This window comes from Diabrotica virgifera, chromosome 3 (genome assembly GCF_917563875.1).
Source record: "Diabrotica virgifera virgifera chromosome 3, PGI_DIABVI_V3a".
Taxonomy (NCBI): Eukaryota; Metazoa; Arthropoda; class Insecta; order Coleoptera; family Chrysomelidae; genus Diabrotica; species Diabrotica virgifera.
In genome coordinates this window covers 45,571,343-45,597,632 of record NC_065445.1, presented here as the reverse complement: position 1 = coordinate 45,597,632, position 26,290 = coordinate 45,571,343, and the positions used below count along the sequence as shown (strand labels likewise).

Here is a 26,290-nt window from a genome sequence, read left to right as displayed (position 1 = left end):
TGGTATCCATAATTTGAGAAAAATCTTCAAATATTTTTTTCCATTTGAAAGATGTAATTGCACATATCAGACCATAATTGTTTATACCAAACAATATTCTTTCATATACTGTCGGTTCGCTAAACTCAGACACAACTGGTTAGTGATTTTATTCAATAATTTTGCCAATTTGGCAAGAATAATTACTAATTAGTTAATAATTACTAAATAATTAGTAATTTTGTCAATTTTGGCAAAATTTGCAAAAACAAAAAACTTACCTACTAAAATCACTAGCCAGTTGTGTCGAGTTTAGCGAACCGACTATATTTTAATTTCATAGCAAATGGAACAGTCCATTTATCATAAAGGGGAGGCCGCATACTCGTATAAACCTTTTTGAAGCTGTTAATAAATTATTGCTTTTAAAATATACTCAAATTGTATTTTTGGACACCTTATTTATTTTATATAATAATTAAATTCACTATTAAATGTCATTAATGTTTTATTAATACTTAATTTAAAATTTAGTTTGACATTCACGAAGTGTCAAACTCAAATGTAAATAACCTATTATGCTTTGCTTATCAAATCGAGATTAAAAAACTAGCCTACTTAATAGCAGCGATTTCAGCTGGACGTGTAGTGTGTCGGAAGAAAATAACCTGATTTTGACGTCACATTTTACATTTTGGGGTCGATTATCTCGAAGACGGTTAGGAATATCGAAATGCCGTTTTCAGATTTGGATTCAGAAGAAAAAACTACATAAGAATCCATCGATAAATCTGATCTGAGTATTGCAGGAGCGGCAACGCAATAACACACAGACTTTTGCGAATTTATAAACGAAATGTTTTCATTGAAAAATTCTGAATTTTACAATTCTGTGGTCACGTAGTTAAGAGGACGATCATCTACCAGATAGTCCAACCAAATTCAAAATATTTCAGCCATCGTTTTGCGTAACTCTTGGAGCAGCCGAACATAGAGAAAAAAGCAAACAAGATCCATTATATCAGAACTCATACCCTTTTCTTACATAACAGCACAATATTTACGTTTCTCCGTTTGGTTTATATTAAAATATTCCATTATCTTTTGAGACTTGTTCATGATTGCAATGTCAATGGGAGTTTTCTGGTGGAGATTAAATAAATAACTTAAATTGTTGTTTAAGTAATTGTATATACCCTGCTCATTTAGTAAATATTTAATGACTTTAATTGAATCATATTGTGCAGCAATGTGAAGTAAGGTATTACCATCTTGATCTATAACCGTAAAGATATCATAGTTGAGTATAAAATCCAGGACCTCGACAGAATCATACTCCACTGCAAGATGAAGAGGCATTTTTCCGTTAATATCTTTATACTGTAGTTTGTCAAAGTGGCATTGCTTTATTAAAAATCTTAAAGTCTCCAAAGCGTTTCCAATGGCACACCAGTGTAAAACATTGTTTTTTCGATAATCGGAAATATCGATTGGTAATCCTGATTGCAGCCAATATTTGACAACATTTAAATTATTATTTCGACAAGCGTAATGAAGTGGTAGTTTCCCACCTTTATCTGGTGTTAAAAGTGGCATGTATTTTTCGTTTGTAAAATATTCTAAAGATTTAATAGCATTTCCAGAAGCCGCATGATGTAAGACATTGCAACCGTTTAAATCAGTATCAGTAAATTTAAATCCTCTTAACTCTAAATATCTGATTATTTCGAAAGCATCGTTCTCGGCAGCATAATGAATACAAAATTTTCCATCTTGATTACCTATTTTTGGATCCATATTTAAGTCTTCGATTAAAAACATAAAGACGTTAATAGCATTTTTGCTCGATGCCAGATGCAGAATATTGACTTTATTCTTTAATAAAATAGCATGATTTTTACCTTTCTTGATATAATATTTAACTATATTTAAAGCATCTACTTCAACGGCATAATGAAGAGGTAATTTGTCAGATTTGTTTTGCACGTACAAATCTGGATAATTGTCAAAAATATACTGCGTAGTTTCTAAAGCGTTACAACTTGAGGCTGTGTGTAGGATATTATTATCTTGGTAATCAACTACTTTATAATTCACTCCAGACTCTAACAAGAATGACAATATTTTTAATGTATTAGATTTGACAGAGTAATGTAAGCAGTGATTTCCATTATAGTCAACAGCAGATTTATCCAAGTTTTCTTGGTGATATAGGTACTCAAATACAGCACGAGAATTGCTGCCTGCTGCATAGTGCAAAACTGTAGCTCCTATGTCATCACGTAAGTTTAAGTTAACGTTTCGTGTTATAAAATATTCTATAACTTTTCTAGAATCAGCTGCAGCAGCACAATGAACGGCTGTTCTTAAAGCGAAATCTGTAAGATCAGGATTCATTCCCAATACCTCTACTAAATACTTAACTGCATTTAGAGAATCTCCTACAGCAGCCAAATGAAGAACCGATTGCCCCCTTAAGTCGATAAGAGTGGTTATATCTGATTTTGCCTTTAGAAAATATTTTAACACATTTACAGAATCACCTTCAGCCGCGTAATGTTCTGGAAACTGTCCAATTTTGTCAGCACAATATAGATTAGGGTATGCATTCATCAAATATTTAACAATTTCAAGGGCACCCGTATACGCAGCCATATGCAATATATTATATCGTAAATCAGAACTTCGTTGGTTAACATCTATGCCGCAATTAATCAATAATTGAACTAATTCTAGCGAGGTAGCAGAATTAATATAAAAAAGTAAGTTTCTGCCGAAAAAGTCTTCCGTATCAATCTTGACTTTATCTTTAATACTAATAAAAAAATTAGCTACGTCAATTGAATTGCCAATAGGAATAAAATGTATCGGCGCTACTCCATTTGAATTTTTTTCATTAAGATTTATGTTTTTCTTATATAAAAAATGGAGGATACTTACATTTCCTCCAAGCACTGCGTAATGTACTGTGTTATTTTTATAAGAGTCTTTATGAAATATTGACGCTTCTTCTGTTATCAAATATTTAAATTCTTTGTATCTACCGCAGTACGCTACATAATGTAAGATGGAAGTCCCTATGTTCGTTGCTTTATTAAAATCAATTCCTTTGCTTTGGCAGTAATCTGCTATTTTATTAAAATTATTTTCTTCTCGTCTCAGAATTAAGCTTTTCTGATGCTGCGAACCCAAACGTTTTATATAAGTATCCAGTTCTTTGTACATGTATAGATTAGTACGTACCGACTGTATATGGATCATCATTTGTCGGTAATGTAGAGAACTACTAAGTGCAGATAGCTGCGACTCGAAGTCTTCAAAACTTGAAAATTGTGTTGTTGCATAATGAAGTATTGTAAAACCATTATTATCTTTCGCAGAAATATCCGCTCCCTTTTTTACCAAGTATTCAATGGTTGGTAGATGATGACCTGCTAAAAGTACAGCTGTCTCTCCATGTTTGCCCCTGTTATTAATAAAATCAGGAACTGTTTTACAATTTTCAAGTAACAGTTTTAAAATATTAACTGACCCCTGGGAAGCTAGGTTCATAATATTTTTATTTTGTTCCCGCGAAGAGATCCAAAGGTTTTCTAGAATATTTCCAAAGTTCTGCGAAATTTGATCATTTTTTTGAGTATCCTGTTCCTGCTCCAAAATACAGTCGATAAAATGACATATATTTTGTTTTTCTATCCTTAAAAATATTTCCTGATATATGAATAAAAATAGTTCCTCATTATTTTCATTATTTTTCAATTGCTTCCATATATATCGTGCTACAAAAAATTCTTCAAATGCCTTATGTACAAATATTATATTGTTTTGTGTATGTTCCAAGATTCCTACATGTAACACAGTTTTCTCTATATATTGATTTACATCAACATTAAGCAATTTTAAAAATTTTGTATCGTTAAAATTTGTTTTTATTGCGTGAATTTCAAGATCTTCCAAGTACCGTCGAAAGCAATCATCCAGTATTATACACAATACAGAATCGTTATTAGAATTACTTTTAGTACGTACAAAAACATCTCGTTTCCTTTGCAAAAAGAGTTCAAATAGTTCATAAGTGTTATTGTGTTTAAACTCTAAACTTTTAAATGAAGTAGTTCCTTCACAAATTTTGTCAAAGACGATATCTGCCACCATTTCAGTATAAAGAGGTATACTTAGAAAGTGTAAAAGTACATCTGGTAAAGTTTTTATGAATTTTGGAATATCTACTTTATCAAATTTTTGCTTAAAATAAAAGTACTTTTCAAAAAATTCTATTTGATCTTTTTCTGAAAATTCCTGCAGTGTTAAAATTAACAAATCATTTATAGTTGCAAATTCTTCTAAGATAAATGTGTAATTTCTGGTTGTAACAAGTATTTTTACAACATCTTCATCTAAAAGTGATACCTTGTTAAGGAAAAAAATTAGAGCTTTTCTGTCTTTTTCGCTTATTTCGTCAATTCCGTCAACTATAATTACTTTTGGCAAGTGCCTTAATAATCTTCTTTCAAATTCATTTTTACAGTATTGCTCTAGAGTGTCTAGAGCCTCAAATAAAGATATATACTCCTTTTGATTAAGGTATCTTACCGTTGTTTTTAAATTCAAAGGCAAAATCCAATGTTGAGGATTTAATGTTTTTAAATTATTAGCCATTTCTACCAATAGAGTACTTTTTCCCGAACCTGGTTGATCGGAAATAACCAAAAATTTTTCTTCGCACTTTTCTAACAGTTCGTCTTCATTGATAGAACTATACATGGTATTTAATGTTCTTTTGATATAATAGTTTGATATTTCACCCAACTTTTTTAAAGGTTCTCCAATATTGTATTCTTCGACACTATAGAGATCAGACAGTAACTTTTCATCGACAAAATCAACAAAGGTGTTGAGATTTGTAGGTAATCCTTGAAATATTATTTTCTTTTGAAGAAAATAATTTTTTGTGTTATATGTAAAGTCATTTAACGAAAGCGGCTCACAAAATGTATGAAAGGAATTGTCTTTAATCAAACTTTGCTTATTTAAAACATATATTATAGTTTTTGAATTTCCATGTTTTAATTTACTCATTTCAAGTTTAACTTTACCGCAGAACTCTAAGACATCGGAGCTTTTAGCGTCATCAAATAGAACTATTAAATATTTGTATTTATTTATGTAAAAACAATTAATAAACTCTTGTACCAATTTTAAACAACTGTTTACTCTGAAAAATAGGATTTTATTATAGAGGTTTTCTTTCAGCATACCCGGCGTAGAATAGGTAAGTCCCAAACTGTGAAATATTTTAATGATTTTCAGATTTATGGCTTCACCTAACACTAAATTAAATTCCGAAAACTTATAAGTGCTTTCAAACTCGATTGTCTCACTTAAAAAAGATTCTATATATTTTTTGCTACATTCTGAGTATAAAATTGATTTAAAGTAGTCGTTCGTCATGTAACACGCTTTAGATGGCTTTTCTGAATACCAATTTTTTATCTGATCTGTTACATATTTGTAACTAGTAGAAATGTTGTACTGTTTCTCAAAACTATCTAGTCGACATCTAATAGAATTTTCAATAGTACCATCTGGAAGAACAATACATACAAACTTTTTTACAAAAAATTCTATATCACCTTTATCTACCACTACATCTTTAAATTCTTGACCCTCTTTCAGCTTATTTTTGTATTCTGTAACCGCGTTTAGCAATGTTTCTATTAATGTTTCATGCCTCAGTTTATACATTTGGACATCTATACATATTTTAGAAATAATCTGGTATTCTTCGGAAGAACCATTATCAAATAATTCAGTTTTTTTATTTAGTTGACTGTTAGTGCAGAGTATCAAAGACTCATTCTTGAAATCTTTAATATCTTGTTTAAAAGAAAGAATATATTTGGCCAAGCTAAAAGGATTGGAAGAATGAACTGATAAAAAATCGTTATCGTTTAGTGTGCCGTTCTCCTTATGTTTAGCTTGAAGAAGGATGTCGCCAAATTCTGTTTCGAATATCAAATCTTCGAATTTTCCAGCTTTTGTGTTTTCATTTGACAATCTCCAATTGTGGTCTCGATATTCGTGGAGTCCTCCTGCAGCAAACAACGTTAACAGCATCACTTCATAATCTGATCCACCGACTGCAGAAACTGCTTTCTTCCTGAAATCGGGTGCCATGTTGGTGACCTACAAGAGTTTCACAATAAAATACATGGTATCCAGAAACTCTACCGACAAACGAAGACAGGAGATTTCCCAGATAATTTTTAGACAATTTAACCCAATTCACCTAGTCCGAAAATGCTTCCTAAGGGACCTTGAGCTCTTTGAAGATGTCGTCTTTTAATTAGTTTTTTAAATACCTCCAGGACGCTTCTAATTAGAAAAAAAGAAAATTGGTACACATATTTATTATACAAGGTGTCCCAAAAGAAGTGGAACGGTCGAATATTTCGCGAACTAAACATCGGATCGAAAAACTGAAAAATACGTGTTCACTCATTTTCAAAAATCTATCCAATAACACCAAACGCCAATCGCCACTACACCCCCTGGAGGTGGGGTGGGGGGTAACTTTAAAATCTAAAATGGAAAGCCCCAGTTTTTCTTGCAGGTTTTAATTAGTTACGTAAAAGTAAGCAACTTTTATTCAAGACATTTTTTCGAACTCTGGATAGATGGCGCTATAATTGGAAAAAAAAACGATTTATGCTGATACTATAGGTAAATTATAGAAACGGTCTAATATCTCAAGAAATACACTTCCACATGAGAAACTAAAAAACAAATTTTTAATCTTTTTCGAAAGCCTTTCGAATAACACTAAACGTGACCCTCCTACCCACCCCCGGGGGTGGGGTGGGTGGTAACTTTAAAATCTTAAATGGCAACCCCCACTTTTTATTACAGATTCGGATCCGTCACGAAAAATTAAGCAACATTTATTCGAAACATTTTTTAGAATTGTTAATAGATGGCGCTTTAATTGAAAAAATACGATTTATTAGCGTCATCTATCAGAAATTTTAAAAAATATTTCGAATAAATGTTGCTTAATGTTTTATGGCGAATCCGAATCTGTAATAATAAGTGGAGGTTGCTATTTAAGATTTTAAGGTTACCCCCACCCCACCTCCAGGGGGTGGCTTGGAGGGGCATGTTTGGTGTTAATCGATAGGTTTTCGAAAAAGATTAAAAATCTGTTTTTGGTTTCTCATTTGGAAGTGTATTTCGTGAGATATTAGACCGTTTCTATAATTTACCTATAGTATCAGCATAAATCGTTTTTCGCAATTATAGCGCCATCTATCCACAACTCGAAAAAATGTCTTGAATAAAAGTTGCCTACTTTTACGTAAGGAATCCAAATTTTCAAGAAAAACTGGGGGTTTCCATTTGAGATTTTAAAGTTACCCCCACCCCACCTCCAGGGGGTGTAGTGGGGATTGGTATTTTGTGTCATTGGATAGATTTTTAGAAATGATTGAACACGTATTTTTCAGTTTTTTGATCCGATGTTTAGTTCGTGAAATATTCGACCGTTCCACAACTTTTGGGACACCCTATATATTGGTATGGTTATACCTGGGTTAAGCAGAGAACTCGGATCGAGTCGAAATTCATTTCGCTTATTCCCTGTTAGAGGGCGTTCTAACGATACTGCAATATAAATTGTTTTAATTTATATCGAGAATCTACGGCCGTGATGGTAAAAATCTGTCTTTCTCAGAGCCTCCTTGACAACAGGTAGACCTAGAAATAGTACTATCGGGGGATGGAGGTAGACAGATTTTTATCAAAACGAAACCGTAGATTTTCTTATTTTATTATTTTACACATATTTATCTTCCAGCGATAAATCGATTCCATCTATTGTGAATTTCTAGTACCAGTCATAGGCGTCCGTTTTGGGTGGGGTATCGGGTATTTTATCGCATAACTTCTTTCTCTTTAACTTTTAAGAATTTTTAATACTGGATTATTAAATTGTGAGGTATTCTAGTACTAAAAGGTACTCTTGCTTTAAGTCTGTAGGACACACCGTTTTCTAGAAAAATCGATTTAAAAATTTTTCGTTTCCTGAATTTGAAAATAAAATGAAAAAATTTTTCAAAAAAAACCGTGTATTTTACCAACTTAAAGCAAAAGTAACTTTTAGTACTGGAATACCCCATAATTTAATAATCTGTGTCAAAAATTCTTAAATATTAAAGACAAAAAAGTTATGCGATAAAATACCCGTTGACCTACCCAAAACGGACGCATATGACCGGTACTAGAAATTCGCAGTTAATGAAATCGATTCATCTCTAGAGTTTAAATAAACGTACCAGTTTTCACTTTTCTAGATAGTTTTTTTGAATTTTTTTGAATTTTTTTTTTATTCAAAAAACGAAAAATTTTCAAACCGATTTTTATAGAAAACGGTGTATATGTATCTTATCGAATTAAAGTAAGAGTACCTTTTATTACTATAATACCTTACATTTTAATAATCCAGACTTAAAAATGCAAAAAAATTAAAAACAAAAAAGTTATGCGATAATATACCTAACTGTTGCCATACCCAAAACGGACGCCTATGACTACTACTACTAGAAATTTGCAATGAACGGAATCGATTTATATCTGGATGATAAATATGTGTACCAATTTTCGTTTTTCTAACTAGAAGCGTTCTGGAGATATTTAAGAAAAACTAATTACCAGACGCCATCTTCAAATAGCTCTAGCTCCTTTAGGAAGCCTTTTCGGACTAGATGAATTGGGTTAAATTGTCTTAAAATTATCTAAGGAATCTCCTGTCTTCGTTTGTCGGTAGAGTTTTTGGACACCCTGCATATTACCCAATCAAAGCCACGTCTGCTTCTCAAGCAGTGGTAAAAAGATTTGTATGTTTTGGTGATTTAAAAGACAAAATTAAATATAATAGAGTGTCTAAAGTGAAAATTACTTGACAAAAATGCTATTAACATAGTGGTAGGGGAGAACAAGCGGGGATTTTTGCAGTTACTCGAGCGCGTCAGATTATCATATGTGAGAAACCTGGTACCCTGCAGATGTACTTCTACCATATATTGGCTCTTAACACAGGGAGGTTCGTTAAGGGGGGCCCGAAAAAAAATATCTATGTTTAAAAATACTCGAAATTGTCAGATTAAGATAAGGTAAGTTAAGTACATGCAAGAGAGTGCATATTTTAAAAATCTGACGATTTGAGCGGGGCGTAAGGAAATGGGAGGGTCAAAATATTTCACAAAAGAAAAGCGAATATTTCGCGAAATGAACGTCAGATCGAAAAACTAAAAAATACGTCTTCAATATTTTTCAAAAATCTATCGAATGGTACTAAACATGACCCCACGGAGAGGGGTGGGTGGGGAGTAAATTTAAAATTTTAATTACAAACCCCGCGATATTTCGCAAAATGAACATCAGATCGAAAAACTGCAAAATACACTTTCAAAATGTTTTTGAAAAATCTATCGAATGGTATCAAATACGAGCCCCTACGGGGGTGGAGTGGGGGGTTACTTTAAAATCTTAAATGGGACCCCAATTTTTTATTGCAGATTTGGATTCTTTACGTAAAAATAAGCAACTTTTATTCGAGACATTTTTTCGAATTATGGATAGATGGCGCCATAATCGGAAAAAAAGATTGTTGGAAATGGAAAACTAAATTAAAATATGACAAGCGCCCGCTAAAATGGAAAATTTTTCTTAACTTTTTTTGATTTTACGACCTAATAATCACAACCCAATTGGTCCCCAAACCGCTCGAGTGACGGCAAATTTTGCATACTTTACTCCCCTACTATAGTGAGAACTATAGAACTAATCCGCGAGTAGTCGCGCCGTTAGATAGAATCTCACATTTTATAGTGGAGTCAATGAAGGTTTTCACCTCCGATTTCGTTGAACCTCCATCGATTTTCATGAAAATTGGTAAGTATGTAGAGGATACCTCAAGAATCAAAGGTGACATGGTGCCAACTTGCGCTTTTACCCTGGGGGGGATGCCACCCCTTCTCGGGGGTGGAAATTATTTTTTTAAAAATAATACAACTAATCGATAGAGGGACAAATTATAAGTAAAATTTGTTATATAAACTTATTCCAATAAATCAATAGTTTTTGAGTTATTAAAGATCAAAAGTTTTGATTTTTCCTGAAAAAATCCATGTTTTAAAGCAGTTTTTCATAAATAACTCAAAAACCATAAGTTTCTTTTAAAAAGTTGTTATTACCAAAATCGAAGATAATATAAAAATAAATAAGCTCCTTATTCGAAAAATCCTTTATTATATATACAAAGTGCGTTATATGCCATTGAATATATATTTTTTCCCGCGAGTACTCAAATCTTAGTATTCAAGCTTAAATAACAGGAAAACGATGCACTTTGTTAAATATAGATACTAAACATTTTAATAAAGTACTTAAAGTTAACTATCAAAAAGCTATATAAGAAGTCGATAGCATCAAAATTAAGCAAGTTATGATGGAAATAAGAGGACCCTTTCAGATTTTTTAGGGAAGAATGAAAAATGAAACATACGTCATTTCCACAAAAATTAAAATTTATAGTAACCCATTTAAAACTTTATTTATTTTAACATGACTAATAACTTCAACAATTTTGACCGGTTTATAATGCATATTTTTGAAAAAAAAAATACAATTAAAAAAAATTAGAGTTTTTCAAATTTTCGTGAATTTTATTTTCTTTTGATAATAACTCCAAAAATACTCGATATGCTTAAAAAATGGTAGGAAACAAAATTTTAGTTTTAACTTTATTTAAGCTTTTTCTTTTTTTAATATTTTTTACGACAAAAAATAACTGAGATAGAAACATTTAAAACCTAAATTTTACTGCGAGAACCATGTAACCGGGGCCATTTCACCTTGTATTTAAAAATAAATAAAGGATTTAGAGAATTATGTTTAATACAGTGTTACAGACCGTTTACTTAGCTCTGTAATGGTTTTTGGATAAATCTCATATTTCAAAAATTAACTGAGTTATTTTGAAAAAAACCAATAACATTTTCTTTGAAAAAATTTTATAGCGGAGATTTTGTATGTATACAGGTTGTGGGAAGTCCAATTAGTCGTTTGTTGTAGGAGATAGAAAAAAGTTTATTTAGGTGAGATTGGGGCATAGATAATATCAGAATTTAAATACATTTCCAAATATACAGGGCCACCCATATTGACAGGGTGAAACAAAATTATCTTTTGTTTAATGGAACACCCTGTATATTTTTACATTTTTGGATTCTCCTCTATGTTTTATTTCTTAAAATATCAGGTTTTGTGATGTTATACGAAGTAGTTTAAAAGATAATTACGTTTTTTTTTTTCAAATTTCATAGCAATATTCACCACCTGTTCAAGTGATTTTTAATATAGTCTATTATTGTTAAAAATTATTAATCTAGCAAAACGTTTAATTTTAGCTAATACAGGTTTGGTCGAAACTGAATGAGTGTTTTCTCAAAGCTTGAGAGTATGAGTTTTCTCAAACGGAGCAGCCTGTAATGCCTGTAATGAGCATTATAATGAAATGCTATTGTATGGCACTTTATTATTTCCCACACTGCCAGTGAGAACTGAATTTATTTTTGAAATCCCTAACTTTATGTCTTTTATTATTTTAAATATTGTAAACGATTAAAAAACAATCAAATTAAATTGAAATGAATAAACAGTGTATATCTTCCACATTTACTTCACATTTAACGTAGCCTGTACCATAACATTGCACAGATTATTATCCCTGTATAGCAACGATATACCATGAATGTGAATTCATACTTGAGAAATGTCCTATATCCAGTCTCAAAAAAAAGGGATTCTTCAAACATAATACATATGCAGACAAAATCAGCCAAAGTGATTTGCGATATCTAATTAAAGGCCGTACTAAGTTGGTTTTGTTGAATATAGCATGAAAGCACGACAATACTTTAGTGATAAGCGTATTTTTCGTAGTAGCTATAGTATGTTGTTTTATATTATGTATTACCTATATTAAATTAGTTTTAGTATGTTTCGTTTATCTAAAAAAATGTAAAACAAACAAAAGTTCTGTTTTTCTTGTAGTTGTTTTTTCGTATAGATATTGTTTTATATTGTAGTAAATTGAATTTAGTTTTAGTATGTTCCGTTTGTTTGTAGAATTATATTTAATTAGATTTGCTTTAATTACTTAAATAAATAAATTTTCAATTATATTTTATGTATTTGTGGAAAAGGAAACCTAGCATTAGCGGCCACATTTCTATAACGGCCAATTTTTTTCTATTTTTAGTGGCCGTTATTGGCAGGTTTTACTGTACCAATAATATTTTATTGAATTATGAAATATTATTTAAATAAAAAATTTATAAACTTGATAAAAGAAAGTTTGCTTAGAATTTACTCCTCTATCTAATTATGGGGTTATTTTTAATAGAATAGTGTTCACCCATGAGAAGGGGTAACATCCACCCCCAGGATAAAAGCGCAAGTTGGTACCACATCATTTTTGTTTCTTGAGGTATCCTCTAACTACTTACCAATTTTCATGAAAATTGATGGAGGTTCAACGAAATCAGGGGTGAAAACCTTCAGTGACTGCCTTTTTGCAAATATAAAAGAATAATTTTTTTCGTGATTGTCGATTTGCTAATTTTCTGATTTTTGGTTGCTATAAGGTTTGAAAAATTAATAAAAATTATAAATCATGCACATAAATTTAAAAAAATATTTATTTTACTTAATTAAACGAGATTGCTTGAGCCAGAATGCTGAAATCTGCATTTTTATCATTAAAAAAAAAGATGGATTTCACCCCTAAAATGCAGAAAGCGCAACTTGGTGCCATATCACTTTTGTTTTTTGAGGTATCCTCTAACTAATCAACAATTTTTATGAAAATCGATGAAGGTTCAAAGAAATCGTGGGTGAAAACATTCAGTGACTACACTTTCAGAAATATAGAAGAATAAGGTTTTCGTGATTTTCGACTTGTTAATTTTCGGATTTTTGGTTACTATAAGGTTTGAAAAATTAAAAAAAAATAATTCATGCACATAATTATAAAACAAATATTTATTTTTCTTAATTAAAGATTACTTGCTCCATAATGCGGAAGTCTGCATTTTTTACAATTTAAAAATTAGTGGTGTATTGCACCCCTAAAATGCAAAAGCGCAAGTTGATGCTACATAACTTTTATTGCTTGAGGTATCCTCTAACTACTTACCGATTTTCATGAAAATCGATGAAGGTTCAACGAAATAGGAAGTGAAAACTTACAGTGACTGCACTTTCAGAAATCTAAAAAATAATTTTTAAAATAGGGGTGTATTTCACCCCTAAAATGCGAAAAGCGCAAAATGGCACTATGTCACCTTTGTTCCTTGAGGTATCCTTTAACCACTCACCAATTTTTATGAAAATCGATGGAGGTTCAACGAAATCTGAGGTAATAACTCATATCCACCTTCATTGACTCCACTATTATCCTTCTTCGCGATAATGTGATGAAAAATTTTGCAATTTTGAAAAAATTTCGTAAGTTCCTCGAGGAAGGGTGTAGTAATGCGTAGGAATTTTTTTGTCTTGAGAAGTATGTAAACCTTAGTAGTATGGAACAAAATCAGCTCTTCAATTTTTCCACAGAATTTTTTAAAGTTAGGAGAAATTACAACGCTTCCATTCACCCCCGTATAATGCCATCTAATCAAAAAATTTTTGTTACCGGAATAATTACAAATGACATCAATATATGTACCTACAAACTGATGCAAGAATCTTGAAAATCCGGATTAAAAATAATAAAGCTATAGATTGTAAAACTTAATTAAAAATTTTTGGTGGCGGAATTTTGTGCAGGTGAGTGTATATGGGAGCCGAAGGCAAAATCAAAATAATCTCAGGGAAGCGGTTTCAAAGAAAATAATCAAACAAGGCTCCGAAATACTACCAGAGATAATCACTAGCGAAATCCATCAAGCACTAATAAAAATGAAAAATGGAAAAGCATGAGGTGAAGATGGAGTCGTAATAGAGACCATTAAAATCGGAGGCCACATTCTTATAGATATAACAAAAAATCTCTTCAACATATATATCTTCATCAAAAGTCGATACCTGAAAAATGGAAAAACGCAGTAACAATACTTTTGCATAAGAAGGGAGATAAGACAGACTTAGAACAATACAGATCCATTAGCTTGCTAAATCACTTACACAAACTCTTTACAACAGTAGTGACATCAAGAATAGAAAAGAAGCTAGACTTTTATCAGCCAAAAGAACAAGCTGGATTTTGCCCAAACTTTGGAACCAACGACCATCTGCAGGCAGTAAAGTTACTAAGTGAAAAGTCAATAGAATTTAATAAGCCCCTCGTCGTGGCATTCGTGGATTTTCATAAAGCCTTTGACCGGATAGAACTTGATAGCATTTTAGAAGCTCTAAATGAATGCCGTATTGACTATCGTTATACTAAACTAATCTGTAATATTTATAAAGAGGCAACAATGAGTGTTAAGATACATGATAAAACCAAACAAATAAGCATATAACGTGACGCAAGACAAGGCGACACACTCTCGCCAAAACTATTCAAAACTGTTCTGGAATATGCCTTTAAGATGCCCAACTGGGACAATAAAAGGATCACAATAGATGGAGAAAAGTTAAATCATCTTCGTGATGACCTAGGAGAAGTAAAGGAAAGGCAAAATGAGTTAGACGCTATCTGCTGGAAAATAAGCCTGAAAATGAACTTTACTAAAACTTAATTTATGACTAATCTGATTCCTTAGCGGACAGTTGATTATAAGTGAACAAGAAGTAGAAATAATGGAAAAGTACGTTTACTTAGGTCATGAAAGCAGAATTGGCAGAGATAACCAAACGTACGAAATAAAAAGAAGATTAACTCTTGCTTGAGCAGCCTACAGAGCGCTGATGGACATTTTTAGCAGCAGCGTACCGATCAGTTTAAAAAGACAAGTGTTTGATCAATGTGTGCTACCGATAATGACATGTGGAGCAGAGACACTGACTCTAACCAAGGCAACAGTGTCGAAAATGAAGGTTACTCAAATGCGTATGGAAAGATCCATGCTGGGCGTAACGGGATAAAATAAGAAATGAAGATCTCAGACAAAGAACCGGTATTACAGATGTTACAGAACGTGTCACCAAGCTCAAATTAAACTGTGCAGGATATGTTGCCAGGCTGAAGGACTCAAGATGAACACGAATGCTAATGGGATGGAGAAAAAGAGAAGATAAACGCAGTAGAGGAAGGCCGCCTACACGATGGACAGATGATATCAGGCGGATTAGTAAAAACTGGCAACAATCAGCACAAAACCGTGAAGTGTGGAAACAATTGGACGTAAATTGGTTGTATGATGATGATGAAGTTAACAGATTGTCCTTTAGAAAACACTCTTCTTCGGTCATTTTAAAAAAAATGTCTTAACTGAAACCATCAAATATTATGAAATATACAGTTCACAGTAAATATATGTTAAATCCGAAATACACCATAAAATGATTACAAAAAGTAAATGAATACAGTGATGAGCGCGTTAATAACCGTTAATAACCAAATAACGCAAAAGATGGAAAACACATAAAGTTGTGAGACAAAAGAAATGAAACTAGTGGAGGTGGGAGATTTAGCGATAAAAACCTATAAATTTACATTCTACTTATTGTTTCCCACCTTTAGACGTATTGGACGAGTTTGGCAACTGCCACCGTGACAGTGACAATTTTAGTTGATATACTCCTCTGATACTTCTAAGGGTGGGAAACAATAAATAGAATGTAAGTTTATAGGTTTTTATCACTAAATCTCCCACTTCCACTAGTTTAATGAATACTTTTGTCAATGTGAGTAAAACTATTACATAAACTATTTTGCCACAACAAGATCCCATTTCCTATCTCCCTAATTCAGGAAAGCTCTCGAATTAATTCTTTATAAAACCAGTCGATTAATCTGAACTGATCCAAACAATCAATAGTATCAAAAGCAAATCTTCCAGTAGTACTGATGGTCTATCGATAAATTTTTTTTCTAATCTCCCAGAAAATATGTTGGAAGGGAAGTCCTCATTTCACTGATTAATGATTGTTTTGAAAAGGGCAAATTTCCAGAGTGCCTAAAGACTGCCATCATTATTCATCTTCATAATGGTGGTGTAATATCTAATAACTGCAATTATAGACCTACTGCACTACTACTGGTACTCTCCAAAATTATTGAGAGACTCATACAAGCTCGACTTATGTCCTTTCTCGTTGAAAACAACATTTTATCACAAAATTAGTTCGGCTTTTTAAATAATAAATGCACCACTGATGCCATGTTTTCTGTACTACATGAGGTTTATCAAGCACTGAACAATAATCTTCACACTGCCACCGTTTTTTGTGACTACGCCAAAGCTTTTGATTGTGTAAATCACAACATTTTGATAAAGAAACTAAATTTCTATGGAACTCGAGGTATTTCTTTGAATTAGTTCCAATCTTACTTGGATGGAAGGAATCAACTGGTTAGAGCAAATGATACAGACTCTAGTGTCAAAAATATTGTATGTGGGGTAGCTCAAAGTTCAGTATTGGGTCCTCTACTTTTCCTTATCTTTATTAATGACATCACTGAATCTAAAATTCGATGGGACAATCTTTATTTTTGCTGATGATACCTGTATCACTTGGAACAACTCAAATATTGCAACTCTTCATGCTACTATATTATCTTCTGATCTACTTACAATAAAAACCTGCTCTGATTCTAATTTACTCTCGTTTAACGTAGATAAAACAGTAGCATTATCTTATAAAGGAGCTCTTCAGTCCTTACCTCTTAATAAAAGCCAGATCAGTGCTGTTGATTCTGTAAAAAATTTTGGTATTTTTTTAGACAGCAACCTTAGATGGTCCCTCCATATCGATTTGTTAACCTTTAAGTACACGCGCTTTTTGACCTTGTTTATCTCTCTAACCTATCACTGGAATGTGCTTTACAATTTGGTTTTATTTTCGTTATAATCGGCGTCCTGAAAAGATCGTAATTTACAGTTTATTATTTGTTGTTTCCGGTGGTGGACAATATACGCCACGATTATATATTTCAATTGTTTTTTAGTCATTATGGCACAAAATATACTTTTTCTTTATAAACAATTCTTTTTCTCCTGTAAAAAATTACATTTCAAAAAATTTTTTATTAGTAATTTTATTTATTATGGAATCCAGTTATTCCATGATTCTAGTTACAAATCTCAATTGGCTTGCTGAGAAGGAACTCGAAGTATTCACTGATGCCGAATAAGGTTTATAACACACAACTAAGTGTATTTTTTCAAAAAAAAATTAACGAATCCGCTGTTTTTAAGTGTATTTTCTTGTGGCGTATAAAGTACGCCACGCGTGTAGTGCTGTTATAACTTGATGCGCGGGTAGTTAAAGGTTAAGGAAGAAACTATCTTCAGCTTGATATGCTATAAGATCTGTTTCGAATGAACTCAATTTAGCATCTTCCAAAATAACATTTTTTTCTTTGTTCGATGTTTTTTTTTTCTTTTGCTAGCAGTTGCCGCTGGAGCATCTATGGCATTTCGTTCGTTGCAATCCGTGACTGCACGCCGGGGTTTGTTTTGGTTGGATCGGAGAGAGCAGCATATGTGCCTCCTGATGAGAGACTAATAAGTTTAGAAACCGGTAGAGGTGCTTGCTGCACTCTGTGATTGAACTAGAATATGATGCGTCTGTATTTTCGTCTTGCAACGAAATTGAAAATGGTTATTCATTTTTGACTTTTAAATTTAATTTATATTTTTTACGATTTTGAACAAGTTAACCGACGCGCGACGGTTAAATTGAATAGTCAGAAAAATATGTAGAGTAACAAATAACTTACCACTTTATCTAATAATGGCACTACTATGGACTAATATCAACGAGAACAATGAATTATAGGATCAAATAATGTTAGAGATTAAGTATTTGATAAATTGCAAATTTTTATTGTTACAAATTCTTGAAAATTGATAACAAATCACAATCAAACCCGGTAATATTTTAACAAATTATAAATAATCTTTAGTACTTTTGTATGTAGTTTTTAATCTTTTTACATCAAGTTTGATTGTTATTACATTTATACTAAATCTTGAGATTTCGACATTTTCACAGAGTTATAGATTATTGTTTATTCTTCAGATTGAACCAGATAACGGCAGGGATCCCATACCCAGAGGGCCCAGACAGCTGAGATCCACAAGGGTTTGATACCAAACCATCAGATATGGATGAGAGTGGGTGAATGATGGAGGGTGGAGAAGAAAACGCATACGAAATAATGACTATGAATCGACCATGCACAGACCTTTGAAAGAGATAGTAAGACGTATTGCTTTAGTTGTAGTGTGACCAGAAACATGTTAACCGTAGACAAGGCATACTGAGTAAAAAAGCGTAACGCGCGGCAGTCGATCGGTGGTCTATCTATCTCTTTTTACTAAGCGATACCGCTCATATGACGGACAAAGATGGCTAGACCACTCCAAATGAATATTGACCAATAGCGTCCTTGATATCGGCGTTACACCTCGATGCACAGAGCGGCCCATAGCTAGCCTCATCCACAGGTTATTATATCTATTGTGACTGAGGGTTGTGATGTTCCAGTTGCACTGAGAGTTTAGTTTTGACATCTTTCACGATTTCCGCTACTATCATTAGTTGCCATCGACCGTTCAATAGATGATGTAACTGAACCTCTGAACCTGTTCAACTCAAGTGAGGGTCAAATGGTGCCTAGGGCCTAATCATATAATATTTATAACATCCATATTACTTATAACAATTCTGCCGTCCTTAGCCAAAACGCCGTATCTGCAGAGAGATCACATTTGAGTAAAATCGGCTTTGTTTAAATGTGTAGCCATTGAAAACTACTTAGATTTTTTTTCTACTTTATAAACATAATAAATATCATAGAATTCATATCTATACATAAGATTGCCAAAATATATCTTATTTACTCTAAAAACTCATGTTACTGCGTTCTTTCTAAGTATACTACATACATTAACTTCTTCCTACTTAGGAAGAATGCAGTACTGCGTTTGCGCTAAGCATTGTCTTATTTTATAATACACTAGACTATCTCTATAACGAACACGGTTATTACGAGATTTCGCTTATAACGAGGTACACTACATGTCCCATGAAAGTCCTATTGAAGTGAACTCCTCTATAACAAGGCATATTTGGATAAAACGAGGAAAAATTAAATCGTAAAATACGTAACTTTATTATTCTTTATCTATTTTTAGCGCTGTAATGGCTACAAGTAAATACCCCAACTACCTGTATACATAAATCCCCAACATCTGTGCAGTTATCGAGGGTAGTGCTGTAATAAAATCCACCGCCTACCTATAATAAACTTCATCCTGTTCTGTTTATCTATTGACTGATACTAAATATTGTAAAAAAAAATTATAATTTATGATGGCGAACCTTATTGTAGAGGAAACAAAATTTAGCATCTTATATTGCTCCGAATGGCTTCACTATAGAAAGTTAATATTTTAGAAAACTATATAAATATTCATATGTATGCACAATATTATTGTTGTCTGATATAACGAGATCCGCGTATAACGAGGTAATTAGTCTGCCATTTCAGTTCTCCTTATAAAGGGAGTCTACTGTATAATGAATACAATATAACGATGAAAAAGGAGAATAAAAACCATTATTTATAAAAGTATGCCATGAAAATGAACGATGAAATGAAGAATGAATTTATGATGGCGAACCTTATTGTAGAGGAAACAAAATTTAGCATCTTATATTGCTCCGAATGGCTTCACTATAGAAAGTTAATATTTTAGAAAACTATATAAATATTCATATGTATGCACAATATTATTGTTGTCTGATATAACGAGATCCGCGTATAACGAGGTAATTAGTCTGCCATTTCAGTTCTCCTTATAAAGGGAGTCTACTGTATAATGAATACAATATAACGATGAAAAAGGAGAATAAAAACCATTATTTATAAAAGTATGCCATGAAAATGAACAAAAAAAGTGCTGGAAATAATTTTGGAATTAATCAGTTTGCCGCTAAGGGGCGTTTCTTGCATTTTAAAATTAAAAACATTCCAGAAACGATTAACATTTACGATTAAGTTTATTTTTAATTATTAATTATTAGACATTGATTGAATTATGTACTTTTATAACAAATTTTTTATTTGGAAATTCTACGACCTACGGTGACCAAAATACTTCGTACCAAAATTCGTATTTCGAACAAGCCCTATAAAATTTGCGCTGGTTAAAATGCCTGTTGTAACGTAATAATAGAATCCCGCATCAACAACAATATACATACACATAGGAAGCATTCGATCTGATTATGCGATAATATAGAACTACGGCTATTCTGGGAAAACATATTCCTATCTTCTCAGCGGATTCCTCCGGGAAAAAATTTCCGTAAAAGAACAAAATTGCCGTCGTTACAAACAGAGCGTTCTCGTTCTACAAATACATTTAAGTTTTAGAATAAGTCTGCACACGTAAATACTCGCAACAAACGAAAAAGTAGAATGTCAATAACTACCCATATCTGTCAGTTGAAAAAATGTCCGGTTATTTATGTTGATAAAAAGGACCATTTAACGAACAAACTAGAATCAAATGGATACCATAAATGTTGAGAAGATGAGATTGTAACTCAGTCAGGCCTTTTTAGTGCGGTTGCCGATATATTCAACAGTAATTAGACATCAATAAATATCTTGTTGATAAATCTCTGCAATTTCATAGGTTTTTAGAGCTTGCTTTTATTTTTAAAACATTATTTTTATTACATATCTTTGAAATTCACTAAAAATTATGGTAAAATGATATTATGATGTAAAGGGTCTAGCCGGTTAAGCTGGATACAAATAGTACGGGATCCGAATAGGAGGTCGAAATGTACCCATTTGCTTGCCGGATGAAACAATTTTTTTATTAAATTCCATACATATACAAACACGACCAGCATGGGTTGTCTATAAAAATCGTGTCATAGCTATCCTTAATGGGGGGCCGTAGGGGTTGAAATCAACATTTTAAGCACATTTTTGTGAATTTTTTTTTTTTTTTGAAGGTATGAGAGAATAATTTTATTTTTAAATTAAACAAGCATATTAAGTATAATTCATGTAATATTCATAATAAAATTAAAAAAATATATTGAAAAATAAGCCAACGGTGGCAAATTTTTAAAGACACCTCAAAAAAACAATGAATTTTGCGGTGGTCATCATAATTTATCATTGGATCATGGTAGACAAAAAATTCAAAAGGATTTTATTAGCTTATGAGTTTCTCGAGCAAACGCTGTCAAGTTTCTTTTAGTTTTAATGATCTTTGAATTTTTAGTATCACTCAGAAATCAACACAACGAAATTTTTTACAGAAAAAAGGGTGAAAATCAACATATTTATTATTGTTAAACAAATATAAGCATAGAACAAAAAATATTTCGACAGTTTTACCTCAAGGAATGTCTAAAATTACAGGTGAGTTGGTAAAGTAGCTTTTGAGTTACAATGTCTACAGGTTTTAAAAAAATCAGTTTTGGGGAAAACGCTTAAAGTATTGTCAACTTTTATTTTTAATTTTTTTTGTCTGTCAAATCGTAAAGTGATGCACTCCGGAATATGTTTTTGAATCGCGGGGTAATTTAGAGAAGAAAATGAGAACAGCTGTTGACCATTTCTCACTACGCTCAAGATCGCTGAAGCAAAGATGCTGCAAAGCGAGTCGAAGGTAGGGATATAGTGTTGAATATCCCTATCTTCGAGTCGCTTTGCAGAAGGTTCGCGTCAGCACACTTGAACGTAATTAACAGCGGTCAACAGCTGTTCTCATTTTCTTTTGTAAATTACTCCGCGATTCAAAAAGATATTCCGGTATGCATCATTTTACGATTTGACAGACAAACTGAAAATAAAACAGAAATTGAAAATAAAAGTTGACAATACTTTAAACGCTTTTTCCTCAAAACTGATTTTTTCAAAGGCTGTAGACATTGTAACTCAAAAACTACTTGACCGACCCACCTAGAATTTTGTATATATTTCCTTTAGACATTCCTTGAGGTAACGCTGTCGATATATTTTTTGTTTTATACTTATTTTTTATGTAGCAATTATAAATATGTTGATTTTTGCCCTTTTTGTGCAAAAAATTTCGTTGTTTTGATTTCTGAGGGATACCAAAAAGTCGAAAATCACTATGTCTTACAAAACTCGACAGAGTTATCTCGATAAATATATAAACTATTAAAATCTTTTTGAATTTTTTGTTTACCGTGATCCAATGATAAGTTCGGATGTCCACCGCAAAATCCATTTTCATAGCTATATTACTATTAGCAAAATCCATTTTGTTGAGTTGTCTTTAAAAATTTACCACCGTTGGTATATTTTTTAATATTTTTCCTTGAATTTTTTGTTGAGAATTCTTTAAATCATACTGAATTGGCTTATTTAGTTTAAAAATAAAATAAATTTATCATACTTTCAAAAAAAATTCACAAAAATGTGCTTAAAATGTTGATTTCAACCCCTACGGCCCCCCTTAAGGATAGCTAAGACACGATGTTGATAGGCAACCCATGCTGGTCGTGTTTGTCTATGTATGAAATTTAATAAAAAAAAAATGTTTCATCCGGCAAGCAGATGGGTACATTTCGTCCTCCTATTCGGATCTTAGACTAAAATACCGTGTTGTTTTACAACAAAAAGTATTTTACCAAAAAAATTTTAGATCCCTAGTCCCACCTATAACCCCTCAAATAATTAAAACGCGTGTTTTTATATAATTTTGGCGATATTTTCGGTTCTAATCGTCGTAAAAATTTGTTTTTTCCTTCGTTCTGTAGGCGTAGGGTTTACCAATCACATGCTGTAAAAAATAAAAATCCAAACAAAATAAAATTAAAAGAAGTACTTACGACGATTAGAACCGAAAATATGGCCAAAAAACGGAAAATTAATTTTAATTTTTTTGGGTAATGGGTGGGGGTGGGGGTCTAAAAATTTTCTTGGTATTTTTGGAATCAACTTGAAGGATATCAATGCATAGAATGATTTTAAAATTTAATCTGAGTCATAACGGTTAAAGAAAATACCGAAAATTGTAAATGATAATATAAAATAGATTTTTCGTTATTTAGACGATGCCGCCCCACCTATAAAAATCTGGAAGAAAATCATAAAGATAATTTGATACCCAAAGATAATTCTTTTTTTCGACATTAAGTTCTGTTAAAATTTTAAACGAATTTTAAAAATTTCGTTTAAAATTTGAGACAAGTTGTTCTGCAAAGCGCGGCAGGTTGACAGTCGAGTCCCCTATATTTGGGTCCACTACACCTTTCCTCCTTAGATCCCCCCGCGTGAGAATAATACACATTTTACGTATGTTTTTAACTGCTGTATATTTAACATGAAAACTAAAAAGTTTTTACAAAATATATTTTTTTAATACTAGAATATATACAAAGATCAAAAAATATAATTTCACAAAATTTTATTTTTTCCTTTTGTATTTATCGTCGAAGTTTCTTTTAAGATTTCAGCAGTAGTCTGCAAGCATTGACGGTTGCCATTTTCCCTCATACCTTTTTTCCATTACCGCTATTTCTGGAAAGTAGTCTAAATGGGAATGCTTGAAATAAACTTTCAAAGATATATTACATCCCATATCTTTATATGTATGCATTTAACATTTCCTTAACTACATCTTTATAGTCTTCAGAACGATGTCTTCCCAAAAACTGCTTACATACTTTCTTGAACGCAATCCAGAAACGCTTTTCTTTTCTATACAAAATGTGTCGAAACTATCGTCTTTCATCAGATCCTTATTTGTGGTCCCACCAATACACCCTCTTTAATTTTTGCATCAGACAGGCGGGGGAACTTGGTAGTGAGGCAAGCAAATCCTTGACCATTTCTATCCATTGCTTTCACAAATTGCTTCATTAACCCAATTTAATGTGAAGCGGTGGTAAAATTACATCTTTAGTGGCAACAAGAGATTCATTCGTCACATTTTTCTCTCCAACGGTTAATTTTCTGGTTGGCCATACTGTTCTTTTAAAATGTTCTTTTCGAGCACGACTATCCCACTCACATAAAAAACAACAGTACTTCGTATATCCTCCTTGCATGCCAAGTTTCATTGCGATTATTTTAAAGTCTCCGCAAATTTTCCATTTGTGATCTTGGTATTTAATTTTTGTTAATACATGTTGAAGCACACCATACAGGCCCGTGCGCAGGGGGGGTTTTGGGGGTTCTAACCCCCCCCCCATCGAGAATTTTTCCACATAATTTTCCACTAGCAATAGTCCTTATTCTACGAAAGTCAAACCGACTTGATAATAAATATTTTGTTGTCAATTTTTGTTTCGACATTCTCAACTTTCTCCATCTTGTGCACGTTTTTTTTGAATTTTCCCGCCTTTTTTACCTCCTATTATCAGTGTCATTGTGAATGCAACCATCGATAGTAGAGAGTTATTGCCACCGGCAAATAAAGGATCCTTTATTACAGGATACTTTAATAAAGGACAAATACAGGACAGGTCTAAAAGAGTGGTATTGCAAACGCAGTTAAAGAATCTTTTATTTTGACAAATGACATGAAATATTTTTGTAAATATAAAAATAACCTATAAAATTCCATTTGTCGATATAAATTAAAATAAGATAATTGAAGAGTAAAACGTTAAATTTAATTATTTTGTCATTTAAAGATGTTTAGAGAACAACATAATATATCCCATATTACTCATCGTTCAATAATATGGAAGTGCAATAAATTGGAAATCTATTTTAGGAGTTTTTAAATACTTTTGCATTATGGGTATATGTAATGGGGAATTTCTGGAGAATATATTATTAGGGAATAGTGGATATCCATTCCTCAACTACAACTACCGAATGACACCATTCCAGAATTTTCAGACAGAAGTTGTGTTTTTATAATCCATCACAAATCCCTTCAAGAATTGTTATTGAAAGAACATTTGGTATTGTGAAGAGATTTCCCATTTTACCATATGTAATGAGATGCAAGTTACCTTTTATTCAAAGAATAATATCAGCTTGTTCAGTTTTACATATTGCAGTAGTACATAATAGAGAAAACGTTGAAATACTGGCAAATGAGTGTGCTGTTGATATTGATATAGAAGCTGTGGCAGTACATTTTCAACCAGGAGCTAATCTAATGCGACTAAATTGTGTGTGTGTTTGTTTAAAATTATTGTTCGACATTTAAAACTAGCGCTTAAACTAATTTTATTTTTATTGGACTGCAGTTTGTTAATAAATTTATATAAAGATTATATTGGTGACTGATTTTAAGTATTTTATGATCATTAGCAGGTTTTAAATAATAAATTTATAAATATATACATACATGCTATTGGCGTTTGATCTTTTATCCATTATGGCCCTCTTTCTTTCTTTTCACCTCTGGATAACTAGTTATCAGGAAGTTTATCTGACAGATTAGATACTAATAGATATCTGACAGAGAAAAACTTCCCATTAACTAGTTATCCGGAGCTGAAAAGACAGATACTAAGGATACTGTTATATAAACTTCCCAATAATTAGTTATCTGAAAATGAAAAGACCTCTAATCTGTCAGATAAACTTCCCGATATACAAAAAGATAATAGAAGAATTAAGCTTTATGCTGGTTTTTATTAATTTTTTTGGCAATGTTTAAATAAACAAACACTGATGGCATGAAATGGATCACGAACAAGGAGGAATGAAGAAGGAATTGGAGATTGTGTTTACCATTAAACGCATAAAACTGCAGTATCTGGGACACATATGATAAATCAGCACCGTTACTCCCTGCTGCAGTACATATTGCAAGGTACAGTCAAAGGTAAGCGAAGACCTGGTAGAGGGAGAATATCAATGGAACTGTTTCGAATCGCAGCTAGCAAGGTTACGATTGCTATATGATTTCCAACATTCGAAACGGATAAGAACCAAAAGAAGAAGATGGCATGAAAATGAAAGTGTATTAATACTTTTGATTAAAAACTTTATAGATTCTAATCTATAAAAGATTAAATTTTCAAAAATAAATACTTAAACCTTTGTTTTATTTTGTTAACCTGTTGTTATATATCTGTTGAATAGAACTCTATTTTGAATCTAGAATTTTAACAAATC

At 32.1% G+C, this 26,290-nt stretch overlaps 1 protein-coding gene across 1 annotated transcript; it reads right to left on the bottom strand.

Moving 5' to 3' along the window:
• Positions 1-255: 255 nt before the first annotated feature.
• On the bottom strand, positions 256-18,058 carry LOC114342792 (uncharacterized). The gene is made up of 2 exons (XM_050645094.1): positions 17,927-18,058; positions 256-6,165 (listed from the first exon to the last, which is right to left on the bottom strand). The coding sequence occupies exon 2, from the start codon at positions 6,154-6,156 to the stop codon at positions 1,021-1,023; it is 5,136 nt and encodes a 1,711-aa protein (XP_050501051.1). The 5' UTR covers positions 6,157-6,165; positions 17,927-18,058; the 3' UTR covers positions 256-1,020.
• Between the last annotated feature and the right edge of the window lie 8,232 nt (positions 18,059-26,290).